General features: G+C 38.8%; 1 protein-coding gene across 23 annotated transcripts in view; it reads left to right on the top strand.

The window, feature by feature from the left end:
* Positions 1–15,485, top strand: part of FGGY (FGGY carbohydrate kinase domain containing) — a 420,837-nt gene that overhangs the window by 149,041 nt on the left and 256,311 nt on the right. For 21 of the 23 annotated variants that reach the window (XR_007410823.1, XM_025427818.3, XM_025427831.2 and 18 more), the window contains one exon: positions 9,710–9,825. Coding sequence is in view for 22 of the 23 variants with exons in the window: in XM_025427818.3 (XP_025283603.1) it covers positions 9,710–9,825 (116 nt within the window). In the remaining variant the exon portion in view is untranslated. Of the gene's footprint in view, positions 1–8,851; positions 8,871–9,709; positions 9,826–13,518; positions 13,541–15,485 lie in introns of those variants that run through there. The other 2 variants (XM_035716032.1, XM_049110377.1) reach the window with 2 other exon arrangements.

Genomic DNA, 15,485 nt, shown 5'->3' with positions numbered 1-15,485 from the left:
TACACCTCTCATTTTCCCTGGTAATATTTCATGTTCTGAAGTTTACTTTCTGATAGTCGTATAGCTACTTATTTATTATTAGTGTGTGCTTGACATAGCTTTTTCTCTCCTTCCACCCTTGAACCTATCTTGCATCTTTGTATTTAAATAAGTTTCTTACAGACAGCTGGAGTTGGATTTCATTTTTTATTTTTAATCCAGCCTGACAATTTTTGCCTTTTCACTGGAATTTTTCAGCTAGGTTTAATCTGCCATCTTGCCAGTTGCCTTTGATTTGTTGTGTGTGTTCTATGTAACTTTTCCCTTTTTCTACCTTCTTCCAGATTACTGAAATATTTTTAGTCTTCCATTTTGTCTCTCAAATTGGTTTATTGATTTTTATCTCCTTTTTTATTGGTTCTTCTAGGATTTATAATAGGCATCTTCAACTTACTAGTTTACCTTAAAATAATTTTACACCCCATCACATATAATATCTTTCAGATCTCCCTATCATTGGTACTATTATTGTCATGTTTTGTATATACACATGTTGTAAGCCCCACAGTGCATTGTTTTTTTTTTTTTTTTCTAAATTATCTTTTAAAGATACAGGCATAAAGTCCATTCTCTTTTAAAGAAACTTAAAAATGAAAGCAGGCCTCTTGTATCCACCCACATATTTATTGATTCTGATACTTTTCATTACTATGTATCAATTCATATTTCCATTTAGTGTCATCTTCCTCCTCCCTAAAGAATTGCCTTTAACATGTCTTGCATGTTTCTTGGAAGTGAATTCTAATTTTTGTTTGAAAAAGCCTATCTTTCATATTGATTGTTTGGAGATATTTTTTTTTTCTGAATATAGAATTCTAGATTGAGGGGTACCTAGGTGGCTCAGTTAAGCATCTGCCTTCAGCTCAGGTCATGATCCCAGAATCCTGGGATTGAGCCCCACATCAGGCTCCCTCCTCAGTGGGGAGCCTGCTTCTCCCTCTCCCTCTGCTGCTCCCCTTGCTTGTGCTCTCTGTGTCAGATAAATAAATCTTTAAAAAAATTTTCTAGTTTGATGTTTTTCTTTTCAAAACTTTTCAGTATTTTAAAGATATTCCACTTTCTTCTAGGTTGCATTATTTCCGGTAAAAAGTCTGCTGACCTCGTTGGACTATTCTTCATTATGAGTCTTTCCTCAGACCACTTTTAAGACTGTCAACCTTTAAAAAAAAAAAAAAAAACAATTTGATCATATAATGTGTATTGATGTGGTTTTCTTTGTGTTTATCTTGCTTTGGTTTTGGTGACCATGACTCTGTAGGTCAATAGCTTTTATCAAATTTTTAAAAATTGGCCATTGTTTCTTGAAATATTTTTTATTAGATGCTGACATTGTTAATTTTATGTTGTCCAGTGTCTGGATTTTGTTGTCTTTTTTTTGTTTTTGTTTGCTTGTTTTTCTAATGACGAGCTACTTTTTCAGGCAGACTGTTAATATACTTTTGGCTTTGTTTTATCTTTTGGAACCTTCTTTCAAAACTTTTATTGGAAACTTTACACAAGACGGTTCAGTTATACTTCTAAATCATTCTTTGGGGGTTTCCACAGCATGTCCCAAGTGATCAATGAGGACGTTCCACTCTAATTTTAGTAACTCAGATGATTCTCATTCTCAGCTCTTTGTGAGCCCTGAGAACTGTTCAGCTCTTGGCCTTCCAGTCACCTCTCACCAGACCTCATGGAGCGTCCATGTACGTATCTGCATCTTCATAGCTAAAGATTTGATGGGACTCTGCAGATTTCAAGGTCCCTCTTTCTGCATACCTACCTCCTCTTTGAAAGTCTGTGCCATCACAGCTTCCAGCCACCTCAAATTCCTTAAATCCTGATCTCAGTCTTTCTCAATTTTGTGACCCTGACTTGTTTTCCTTGGCATCCTTTCTGCTTTGTGGTCAGGAATAGGCTTCTTGGCAGAAAGCCAGAGTGATCTTAGGGCTCACTTCATTTGTTTCCTTCTCTCAGGGATCACAGTTCTGTGCTGCCTATTGTTCAAGGTCTGAGAGCAGTTGTGTCATCTATTTTTTTTTCCTTTTATGATTTCTTAAGGTTGGAAGTGGGGAGGTAAAATCCAGTCTCTGTTACTCCATCATGGTTAGAAGCAGAAGCTTCTATTATTGCTACTCCACTAAGAGTTTCTATCCTGATGTGGCCTTTAACTTCATCAAATACTTTTCTTTCTTCAATATAAGTTGATCATTTTTCTCTCCTTTAATAAAATACTGTAGCAAAATACATAAACCTTGCATTATTAAAATGTTTTGGAGTATTGTTCATGATAAACTTTTCCCCCTCATTTTTTATATAAAATTTGATCATGCCTTGCTTAGAATTTTGTGCCCCCATTCATAATGTGAGAGTGGCCTGATTTTGTTTCCAATACTATCTGCTTGGTTTTTTAATATAGTTATCCTAGCTTCATAAATAATTTGGGGATCATTTCTTCTTCTAGATTCTGAAATAATTTGGAGTGCTTTGTTCCTTGAACATTTGTTAAAATTTTCTGGTACAACCATACAGGCTTGAAGTTTCATTTGAAGGATGATTTTGAACTATTGGCTTATTTTTTTCATGGTAATAAGTTTATTACGGTTTCAAGTTTTCTTGAGTCATTTTGGTAAGTTCTGTCTTTCTAATAAATTTCCCGTTCCATCTAAATTTTCAAATGTACTAGCATAATTTATTTACTTCATATCTTTTTTTTTCTAGTAATGTCTGCTTTATCTGTAGTTATGTCCCCCATTTTCATTCATGATATTTGTTATTTTTTTCCTTCTCTCCTTTTCCTTTTTTTTTTTTTTCATTTTTTAAAATTTTATTTATTCATGAGAGAGACAGAGAGAGCAGCAGAGACATAGGCAGAGGGAGAAGCAGGCTCTACACAGGGAGCCTGATGTGGGACTTGATCCTGGGACTCTGGGATCATGCCCTGAGCTGAAGGCAGATGCTCAACCGCTGAGCCACCAAGGCAGTCCCCCTTCTCTCCTTTTCCTTCCTCAGTTTTACCAGAGGTTTTTTTGCTTGTTTATATTGTCTTTTCCTCGAACCATATTTTGGCTCTTTTGATTGCCTGAGTTTTATCTTGTTATGTTTTATCTTTTGTATGCTTTTATCTTTACTACTCCTTTTGATCTCTTTTTCAATTTAATCTATTTTTGTTTTTCATAATTTCTTAAATTATCTGCTTTGGTTATTAATTTTCAGACATTTTTCATTTCTAATAAAAACTTTTAAACTGAGAATTTCTCTGTAAAATACCATGTTGCCTATCTAGTCTCTGTTTGTATCATAAAATGGTCTCCCTCTCTCTCCCCTACATTAGCATGTAGAGTTGAGCTTATAAATTGTATTTGAGCCCTTTAATTCCTCAGTAGTCATATTAATTGTTATCCTTTTGGTTTGTTTCCTTAAATTCTGTAAGTACAGTAAAATCTTTTAAATAAATCCTCTTTTCAAGTGGCTTTTTTTTTTTTAAATCTGGGAGCTCTCATATATTTCACATTATGTTGTTCATTCATAAAATATAATGAACAGTAATATTCAACAGGATTGAGAATTTTGTATTTATGGAATACTCCTCTTAGTCTTGACTAATATTTTTGATCTTATGTTCTACTTTGATATTTAAATTGTCATATTAAAAATTGTATTTGTTATTTCTTTGTTGACCTTTTTTTTAAAAAGATTTATTTATTTATTTTCTTTTTTTTTTTTAATTTTTATTTATTTATGATAGTCACAGAGAGAGAGAGAGAGGCAGAGACACAGGCAGAGGGAGAAGCAGGCTCCATGCACCGGGAGCCTGACGTGGGATTCGATCCTGGGTCTCCAGGATCGCGCCCTGGGCCAAAGGCAGGCGCCAAACCGCTGCGCCACCCAGGGATCCCTATTTATTTATTTTCAAGAGCAAGAACAAAGGGTGAGGAGGGGCAGAGGGAGAGAGAGACAGAGTTCTAAGCAGACTCCATGCTGAGTGTGGAGACCAGTGAGAGGCTCAGTTTCATGACCCTAACCTCAGGACCTGAGCCTAAACCAAGAGTCTAATGCTTAACCAACTGCACCACCCAGGTGCCCTTCTTTGTTGACCTTTTTATAAAAAATATTTTTATCACATTAAAAAAATCTACATTGTAAAGAAGATATAACTCAATTTTAACACCAGTGTGATTATTATTACTATCTTTTGGCCACTTGTTGAATTCAGCCCATTCACATTTGTTTTCATAACTGAAATAAATGACTTTATTCTTTCCATATTTTTATTTTCTATTTATATTACATTACGATCTTTGCCTTTCCCTATTGATTGGTTTAATCTGGTTACACTGACTTCTTAACTTTATTCTTTTTTATTCTTGTTATTTTGAGAATTCTACTAAGCTTCTTTTTGCCTCTGTTAGAAATTACTTTTTCATTCCATACACTAAACTTCTGTTCTGCCCTAGTGTACATACGCATGCATATGCATAGTGCTCCTATGTATCCCTTCTTCAGTTTCTGACTCTGATGTTTTGCTAACAGTATTTTCACTTCCAGGTCATTAATAGATTTTTCCTTCTAATATAGAAGGAAAACTTAGTATTACAAATTCCTGTTTACGTCATTTATCATCATCATCTATGTAGATTTAAATATATGTGTATGTGTGTGTGCACACATGTGAAGAGAGAGTGAATATCAGTGCTCACCACCACTGGTTCCTCTAGTCTTTGATGTCTCTTATGTGAATCACTTGTCTTTTTGGTTAAGTTCATTATCAAGTATTGTCCTCAGAGCACGTATATGGGAAGTTTGCTTTTTGAGTCCTTGCATGTTGAAAATGTTTTTCTTCTGCCCTGACAGCTGAATAATATTTTGTCTGGGCATAGGATACTTGGATCATTTTTCTTAATAGTCTGTACATTGTTCCACTGTCTTCTACATTCCAGAGATGTAGATGAGAATTCCTTAGCTAGTCTGAATCTCTTGCCTTTGCAAGGAACTTACTCTTTCTGTCTGGAAGCTTGTATAATTTTCTGTTTATGCTTGAAATTCAAGTATTTCCTGGATTCACTTCCTGGACTTAATGAGAGTTTTAATCTACAAGCTTAAATCTTGCTTCAGCTCAGTGCTTAGTATATTAAAAAAAAATACTGTATTCATTTAATTATAGCATCTCTTTCATCTTTTTTTGTGTGTGTGTGTGTGTGTATGGTTTTTTAAATTTTTTCCTTTTCTCTCTTAAAAAAGAAATCCTAACCAGAAATCTAGTTATTCTCATGTTACACTGCTGGATCTGCTCTCCACGCCTCTTCTTTCTTCCCTCATCATTTCTCTCTTTGTGTCTTTCCTCTGGGTAGTTATGATATGTTGTTCATTTCATCTTCCAGATCATTAATTTGAATTTCAACAGTGCCGGTGATTTTTTTCTTTCTTTCTTTCTTTTTAGTTCTTCTGCAGAAAATTTTATTTTTAAAAAGATTTTATTTATTTATTCATGAGAGACACAAAGAGAGGCAGAGACACAGGCAGAGGAAGAAGCAGGCTCCCCATGGGGACCTCAGTGCAGGACTCAATCCCAGGACTCTGGGATCACCACCTGAGCCAAAGGCAGATGCTCAACCATTGAGCCACCCAGGTGTCCCTGCAGAAAGTTTTAAATTTAAAATTTAAAATCAGTGATTCTTGTTTGGAAAGTCTTCTTGCCTCCTTCCAAACTCTTGCTGCTTCCCTTAGTAATGCTCAGTTCCTGTGGTTTCACCACCCTCTCTTTAGAGAGGACTGCCTCCTCCACATGTTTTCTGATATCAGCTCTCACGTGAACTGGTCCCCTACATTAGGTTTTTTTTTTTTTTTTTTTTTTTCTGCCTGCTCATTGATTGCTGTTCTTTTGACTTGCACATGGGATTTTATAGTTTCTTCGGCATTAACAGATCTGAGAGCAGCGAAGGACAGCAGTTTCTGCCCTGGCACTCTGGCTCCAGAGAACAAGCAGCCAATAGCCTCTTTTCCCTGGGACGGCAGTCCTCCCTGGCTGCCTGTCTGTGGAACAAGTTAGCCTGCTACTGTAGCCCCACTCTTTCACCATCCCCTGCTTGCAATTGTAATCCTATGAAGTACATCCTCCACCCCCAAGGGGCTGCTGGTAGGGCAGCTTGCAGGATGGTGAAGTTGGGAGTTGCACACTGCTCACGAACACCTCAGGGAATGACAGAACCTTGGTCTTAATAGAGGCCTCAGGGGCAAGGCAACCCTTTCCTTCTGCTACCTGTATCTTACTAAAGCAGCTACTCACTAAGATAAAATCATATACTTATTCTCTGTCCTGGAGATTTCCTGTGGCCTCAGATGTACTCTCTACACTTTGCCAGTTCTGCTACTTTCACACATTCATATTGCCGAGGAGTCAATTTAAAGGGATCCATGGGAAATGGACCCTAATAGTGTTTGAATTATCCTGATGGAAGATGGAGTTGCCCCAGGCATCTGCACCTGGCAACTCCCTGCCTCCTGGGCTCATTTTCCATCAAAGCAGGCTCCCTGGCCACCTGTTTGAACTTGCTGTGAGGACTGAGACTTCACTCTCCTTGCCCTCACTGGGGGGAAAATCTACTTGGAATAACTTAGTTGTGCTATAAAGTATTGAGTTGTGTAACTATCGACCATTACAAACCACAACCAGTGCTCCATAGTTTAACACGATAATCACGTATTTGGCTCATTTAGGCTGTGGTCTTCTGGGTAGGTTCTTCTAGTGTTAGCTGAACTCACTGCATCAGGTCTTGATTGCCTGGAGGGTGTGATCCAGGCTGGGCTTGGTGGATCACAAGCATCTCTTGGAAGAGATATGCTCCACATATCTCTTCTCCTCCTCCCCAATGGGCTAGCTCCACATGATTTTCTCAAAGCTATGCCAGAGGTTCAGGAGAGCGAGCAGAAACATGTAATGCTTCTTGAAGCTTCGATTTGAAATCAGAATGCTGTCCTCCTGACTTATTCTTTTGACCAAATCCAGTCATGTGACAATCCAAAAATCTAGAGGTAGGAAAGGAGATCCTGTCCACGTTGTGGAGATGGCAGGGAGTGAGGTAGCATTGCAGATTACACGGCAAGAGATACAGATATGTGGAGGGTCAGAGATTTGGGGTCAGGAACTCAACCTGCCTCTGCTACTAAGAATGAGAATGCAGGGCAGCCCGGGTGGCTCAGCGGTTTAGTGTCGCCTTCGGCCCGGGGTGTGACCCTGGAGTCCCGGGATTGGGTCCCACATCAGGCTTCCTGCAGTGGAGCCTGCTTCTCCCTCTGCCTGTGTCTCTGCCTCTCTCTCTCTCTCTCTCTCATGAATAAATAAATAAAATCTTTAAAAAAAGAAAGAGAATGTAGTATTTTCAAGTTAGAATCTTACCTCAAAAGAGAGAGCCATGAGTTTAGCTTGGAGATAGTGTAGAGGTGCCTTTCGAACTAGACCATTATAGATGACCTGAAGTTTGCCTAGTAGATGAGACTGAGTGGAAAGAACAATAAGCAATTAAGACAGAGGGCAGAGTTAAGCAGTCAGATCAGAGGCATAGAATTCTGCACATGAATGGGGCATTTGGAGAGCAAAGAGTTGTTCTGTATGGTTGGATCATTAGAAATAATCTGTCTATACCGTCTTCTGTTACAAAGCATTGTTCTTTGCAGTAAGCTCTCAGAGCTTCCAAATTTAGAATCCCAAGCATCCTGTCAGGAGGAATTAGCCTACTTTGTATTCTTTAGTATATGCTACATAGGTGACTACCTTCTATACCTCAAAATTTTAAAAAAGTATCTTTTAAGTAAGGTGAAGAATTTAGCATGTATTACATTTCTGTTGGTGCTATCACTGCTTTAGGATATCTTTTCTGCCTAGCTCAGCTCAATGTGCTCTTCTGTCTACACAACAACTGAAAAAAAAATCATGTAATGATCAATAACTTTGTTTGCTTTCAAAAGACATTTAGGTCTCACAATATGTTACCTCCATGGAGACTTTCTTGCTTGATATTTTCTCCCTTTCCTCCCACTGGGTTATATCAGATTCCCCTGCTAACAGTTTTCATTTCTCTCTTTACCTCCTTCTTAGAACATTATTGTTAGTATATGATTTTAGGTGTGATTGATCAATTTCTGTCTCCCCCAGCTTATGTGTCAACTTCTATGAGAGCAGAGGACCGAGTCTTTTGCATATATTAGTTACAATGGGCATCATCATGTACCAGAGTTATAGTAAATATATGAACACATCACAATGTACCAGAGTTATAGTAAATATATGAACGCTAAATATTTGAGTGGGTGAGTGAATCAGTGTGAATGATTGATTGAGATGCACCTAGACCTTGACTCTATATGATAATTTGTGTGTAAAACTGTGTGAACTTCCCAGGCTTATCACTTACCTGTAGTGAGACAGACAGACCATATTCTTTTGTGCTGCCATTCACTCAGTATTCATTGTGGCTCAATGTGGACTAATACTGGAGGTAGAGCTGAGCCGGGCTGGATCTACTTTGAAGGAGTAGCTGGAGTTAGTGGGAGAGCTAGGGGAATGAACAGGCAGAGACAGTTACTATGGTCATTGATAAGGCTGTGTCCAGATTAAAACTTAGAGAAGAGGCTTTGGACTCAGCTTGTCCTTCACTGGGGCTTCTTGAGAAGGGACAATCTGAGCTGAGTCATGAAGGCTAACTAGCAAATACTTAACAGTGAAGAACATTGTAAGCAGAATGAAACAAAGATTTCCGTGCACAGGGAAGTGAGAAATCAAGGGCTGCTATGGGAAACTTCAAATAATCCAGTTTTGCAGAATGGAGCAAGCAAGAGTGGGAATTGGCAAGGTGGGAATCTAGCAGTTGGTATAGTCATATCACAACTGTTGTAAGCCCTGCTAAGGATTGGACTTTTTCCTGAAGGCAATGAGGAGCAATTGAAAAGTATTATTCAGGGAGTGATATTATTAGGTTTTGTTTTATAAGGTTTGCTATAGACACAATAGGAGTATAGAAAGCAGTAGCACTATTGGGAAGATGTGTAAAGAAGCAGTTAATTACACAGCATTTTAAGGGCTGTGGTAGAAGGGATATTGCATGTTCCAGGAGCTCAGAGGAGGAGCACCTATACCCAGAACTGGCAACTCAGCCAGGGCTGAACAAGTGTTTGAGTTATCAGGGGGAGGAAGGTGGGAAGAATTTTCCAAACAAACAGAAGTAGGGCAAAGGCACAGAAATGTGTGAGGATTTTTCTTTTTTTCTGGAAAACTGCAACTGATTTTTATTGTCAAAGTATAGAATTCTAAGGGTGAATGTAGGAGAAATTAAGCTGGAAAGTACCTTCCAGCATTGCAGCCTAACTCCTGTTAAAACATTGCTTTAGACTGGAGCTACTATATATCAAGTACTTTTTACATTTCTTTTTACCTTTTTTATTATGGAGAATTTTGAACATTCACAAAACAGAGTAGATCGTAAGCATCCATTTACCCATCACTCAGCCCCACAACCATCAACCCATGGCCAGGTACAAATGGAGTCTTCAGATTTGAACAGGGATGTATAATTACTTACTTTGGCTTATTCTACTCCTTTAACACTACTGCAGCTATCCAGGTAGGTATTTGGCAAAATATAAAGGAAACCTGACTCATATTATTGGTTTTACCTCTCTTCTGTTTTCTTAGATCTCTCTGCTCCCTCGTGTGCAAATGGACATACTCTGCAGAGAAAGGCTGGGATGATAGCTTCTGGAAGATGATCGGATTAGAAGATTTTGTTGCAGATAATTATAGAAAAATAGGTAAAAACCAAACAAAATGAAAACATCTGGAGAGTAATTATGTGTATATATATATATATATATTAGGTTATTGTCTTTTTGTTTGTTTTTATTTATTTATTTATTTTAATGAATTGAAGTACAGGGGGCGCCTGGGTGGCTCAGTTGGGTAAGTGAATGACTTTGGTTCAGGTAATGATCTCAAGGTCCTGAGATCAAGCCCTGTGTCAGGCTCCTCCCTCTGTCTCTGCCCCTCCCCCTGCTTATGCTCTCTGTCTCTCTCAAATAAATAAATAAAAACTTTAAAAGAAGTATTGCAGAAACTCAGCTCTGTTTTTCTAAGAGAAATGAGTCTATTGTAATGGGTCAGCCATGACTAGTAGGCCTTTGTGTTGGGGCTCAGGAACTGAGTAGAGATATAGGCTGTGGAAGTCTGCATTGAAATATAAAATCATAGTCATTGAGGTAGGTAGAGGAAGATATTTGCATGGAGTAGCTGGGAAGAGCATAACTGGGGCAGTGGCGGGGGTGGGTGTATGGATTGTTTCCAATCAGTACTAGGAAAATGCTCTGTGAATTAGATTCAAGGAACCAGGCAAGGCATGAACAGAAAGAAAAATATTTGAAGAGATAAAAATTAGAAGAACAGGAAGAAGACAGAAACTATAACATGAGCCAGTGGTTCCTGACTAAGGAAGTCCTAGACTTTAAGTTTTATGTGACTGGGTAATAAAGATGTGGGTGACTAGTAGGAATTGATTTGGTGAAAGAATTGATATGCTAGACACATATATGTAATGATGGTTGGCATTTTGAAGTTTAAGGTTTGCATGTTCATTTCACAGAAAGTTGTTGGTTTCCTATAGTTACTACTTGCAGTTGTAGTAAGCTATCATCAGATAGGCAATTATCCCTAAATAAATAGAAATTTATTGTACTTAGTGTTTATGCTAAATGTTATAATAATAAAAGTGTAAAGTATGGTGGATTAAACAAGATGGAAGGTAATTCCTTTTTTTATAATAGAATAGAGGCAAGTTACTATCAGGCCAGCTCTGCCATTGTCACAATAAGGCCTCCAACCTTGGGTCCAAGTTGGTGACTCCACTTCTCATCAGTTCCCAGTCAGTGAGTGGGAGGAATGAAAAGGACCAGAGGAATCCATCCACATTCTTCTGGAGAGACCATAACATGGAGATGAGCCACATCATTTCTGATTGCATCCCATTAACCAGCCCTTGGTCGTAAGGCTCCACTAAGCTGCAAGGGTAGCTGAGGAATGTGGCTATGGGCCAGGTAGCCATGTGTCCATGCATGTGGCCAGCCTAAACTTGAAAGTTGTGCCATTAAATATTGGTGAAAAACTGGTATCTGCTACAACTTCTGACTGCCCTTGATAACTGAGTCATGTAGTAGATTATCTCAGTTCAACCTTTCTCTGGGGGAAATCCTCATGACCCATCTATTAAAGGTCAAGAGTTTCAGGATAAAATCATCAAAGATTCAAGTAGCACCTATGCTACTATGTTGTAGATAGTATAATTTGGTTGTCTATCGTCTTTTTAACTATTAATTGCTGAGTCTAGGGAAAAGAACAGTCAGAGTAGTATATAGAAAGAGCCATTCTGGAATTTCTATGGCTCCCTTGAAATCCTGTCTGGATCTGAGCTGGTAGAGAAGGGGAAGAGCAGGGGACCAGGGAAAAGAAGAAGAAAGCAAAGCAGCAGTCATTCGTCATCAGCTATATTCTGATTCCTTTGGTAGGTGGTTTATATACATTATCTTTAATTGTCCCTCACAGACCTGTTGGTATAGCTATTCCCATTTTATGGATGGGAAAAATGGGATTCAGTTCCTTGTCCACGATTAAGGAAGGTATCAAATCAGTGTTAGAACTAGGGTCTCTAACTCCACATTTTTCCACCAAAGCAGACTGACTATTGGGATATACAAAACAAGGGAGTAGTTGTAGCTGTATAGTTGGCCTCCAGTGGGATTATACAGTGGTTCAGTATTTAACACCCAGAACCAACATCAGCTAGACTGGAACGAGTGTGCATAACTGGACAGGAGTAAGTGTGATGGGATCTCAGCTGATAAGTGGAGTATAACTTCAGAGGTCATGGAAAAGTATTAATACCATGAGTTGTATGATGGTTGGCTTTAAAATTCTGGATATTCTGCTATTTGGAAGAAGTAGCTTGGACAGCAACTGGGGAATAGGGTTGATCTTTTATTTGGGGGCTGAGTGAGCCGGCTAGAGGCTGGCATGTTGGGACTCCTGGCAACCAGGCTGGGTTTTTAGACAGTGCTTCTTGTTCAACAGGGAAAGTAGGCATCCACACAGGAAGCTCATGCTTACCTAGAAGCTTCTGGAGGTCAGGGATCTCTGTACCTTACCCTTGAGTCTTGGCATAGTGATATTGATAAAAATCTGTTGATGGAATGCGTAAGACCAAACAGTTGTTAGAATGGAGACAGATGGCAAGAGTTAAGAGAAAACTGTGGCAAAGAGTTGTTCTGGGTGTCTTAGTTCACTAGGGCTACTATAACAAAACACCATAGACTGAGTGACTTACAATGATGCAAATTTATTTCTCATAGTTCTGGAGGCTGGAAAGTCCAATATCAAAGTGCCAACAAGGTAAATTTAGTTCTGAGGCCTCTTTTCTTGGCTTGTTGGCAGCTGCCTCTCACCATGTGCTCCAGTAACCTCTTCTTTGTACATGTGCAGAGAAAGTGTGCACAAGAGAATGCTCACTGGTCTCTTCCTCTAAGGACACAAGTCCTATTGGATCAGGGCCCTACCCTTTTTAAAAAGATATATTTATTTATTTTAGAGAGAGAGAGAGCATGCATGAGTGGGAGGAGGGGGAAAAGGGGGGGGGAGAAGAGAGAGAGAGAGAGAGAGAGAGAGAGACTGACTCTTAAGCAGATTCCCTGCTAAGCAAAGAGCCCAACACAGGGCCCAATCATGACCTAAGCTGAAATCAAGAGTCAGATACTCAACTGACTGAGCCACCCAGGCACCCCAAGGCCCTACCGTTTTGACCTTGTTTAACCTTAATTTCCTCCTTACACACCTTATCGCCAACTATAGTCACATTGGAGATTAGGGGGCTTCAACATAGGAATTTTGGGGACACAATTCAGCCCATAGCACTAAGATAGTAGTGCACTGGTCATTAGAGCTAAAGCAGAACCATCAAGTCCTGAGTCCCCAATCTGCTATTCCATAGGTACCCCATGAACTTGCTGTCTTGATGGAGGACCATCAGGACCAAGTGCTAGGGGAGGGTCTCTTGTCTTGTAAATGAGGGGTGCCTGCAAGATAGGTCTAAAATCCTGAACCGGGAGCTGGAGGGTTTCTCGTTCTGACACTAATAGAGTGAATTAGACAAATCTCTTAATGTTTCCATATAGTCTTACCTATGAAGGCAGCATTAATGGTAGCAATTAAAACTTACAGTTTATGCCTCTCACACATGATACTTTTGCATTATAACCATTATCTTTGTACATTTTTAAAACTGTGTAACAGAGTTGTTTCTATTTATCCTCTTCTACAGCTGAAGAAACCAAGGATCAGGAAAGGGAAAAGGGTTTAAATGATGGTCGCACAGTTTGCAAGTGGTAGCAGCAGAATTCAGACCCATGTTTGGATGATTCCAAATTCTGCTTTAACCGTTTTTGCTATATCGACTTCCAATTAATACTCGTTGTGTGCTTATGAATGGTAGGTGACAAATACTAACCCTGTTTCTCCTTCTATATTTCAAGCACGTTTCTGTGTACTTTCCCATTCCTCGTTGCATGTAATTCTCACAATCCATGACAGAAGTAATGTTACCTTGTTTGTAGGTGAAATTTTGATAAATAATCTCCTCCAACCTCATGCAGAAGCAGTAAATGCTAAGTCAGGGTTGAAACCCTCCCAGTGGGAGGCCCTAGAAAGAGCTAATATCTTATGGGAATACAAACTTCAACTTCAATTACTTTTGCCCTCCCCCTCCCCCTAAATTTAGTTGTTCCTTCTGAGTGTTCTCATGTTATATTGACTCTATCTTAGTATAGTACACATTGGTAACCTGTGTGTGTCTTGATTCTATACTAGACCATGAGTGCCTTGACATCAGGATTTTTGCTAATTTACCTTTGTGTCCTCAGTCTTGGCCAGAGCATGGTACACTTTAGTAGCTCAATTACTATTTGATTGATTGGTAAATGAATAAATTGACTGGGATGGCTAGACCTGGTAGGTTGGCACTTTGCTTTTAAAAGCTACAGTGCGGGATCCCTGGGTGGCGCAGCGGTTTGGCGCCTGCCTTTGGCCCAGGGCGCGATCCTGGAGACCCGGGATCGAATCCCACGTCGGGCTCCCGGTGCATGGAGCCTGCTTCTCCCTCTGCCTGTGTCTCTGCCTCTCTCTCTCTCTGTGACTATCATAAATAAATAAAAATTAAAAAAAAAATAAAAAAAAAATAAAAGCTACAGTGCTATTTACTGATTTTAGTAGTATCTTTGGTGACTTGGGTCCAACCTCAGCTCTGAATTTTTTTTTTTTAACATTTTGGTGCTCCTCCAACCCTGACACAAAACCCATGTTTAATTAGTATATTAGGTTTGCTAATAGAGCAATACCTACAGGAAATATTCGTTAAAAATCCATAATGTTAATCTAGCAGAAAATTTCCAGAGTAACTTTATTAGATTTAGCCTGTTAAGTTAATGGATTTTTAATGGATGTCCTAAGGAGACATATCATTAACCAGAATATTGCCATTACATGAATTAAAACTTACCCATTCATCAAAATTAATTGTGTGATATTTCCTTTGATTTTCATTTCTGGTGACTTGAACTTATAGTTTCAGTATGATCCAAAAGTGGAAGATAGTAAAGAGGTTGTTAACTCTCAGTTGTGACTTTCAGAGATTGCTCTGGTAGATACTCCAGACATTCTTCAGTAATTTTTGTAACTATGAGAAATGAATCCCGGAAGCTTCCCTGTGAAGTGTTAAGCATTTCCAGTGGACTCATTGCCCATCAAGATGCGGGCAATAAAGTGCAAAACCTTTTAGCAGATTTGAGCAGAGCTTCATGGATTTGAGCATTAATACAATTACCATAATTTGCTCCATGTGGAGCTTTTAGCCAAGTCTTTACCAGCCTTCCTGGGCTCGTGCAGTAAATAAATGCTTTCCCCGAAAACTGAACACCTCAGCAGCTGATGGTCTTACAGAGGGATATTTATGAAATAAATTATTGATGAAGTGTAAGTTAAGGATCAAATGCAATATTTATATGGTGCATTTGAAGGACAGGGAAGAAATTTACAATGTTTTAAGTAACTTACATGCAGATTTTCAAAGCTAAAATGTTACTACCTAATGCCTTCTCTCAAGGAGCTATTTGGATGGTTTGATTGGGGAACATTATACAAAGTTAGGTGAAAAACAGTTTTGTGAATCAAAAGAATACTGTAGACATTTCTTCTATACTTCTATGCAATTGACACTATACTAATGAAACTGTTTAATGTTCAGAGTTGATGGGAAACCCAGTGTCTTGCAGGAATCATCTACCCATAGTCCAATAAAACGATCTGTGCCAATAAATGTTGACCTTCAGTTCCATGTGAATCATCCTCAAGTCACCCATCTAATCCTACATATCTATCA

This window comes from Canis lupus, chromosome 5 (assembly GCF_003254725.2).
Source record: "Canis lupus dingo isolate Sandy chromosome 5, ASM325472v2, whole genome shotgun sequence".
In the NCBI taxonomy this organism is placed as follows: Eukaryota; Metazoa; Chordata; class Mammalia; order Carnivora; family Canidae; genus Canis; species Canis lupus.
This window is presented reverse-complemented; position numbering and strand designations above follow the sequence as displayed.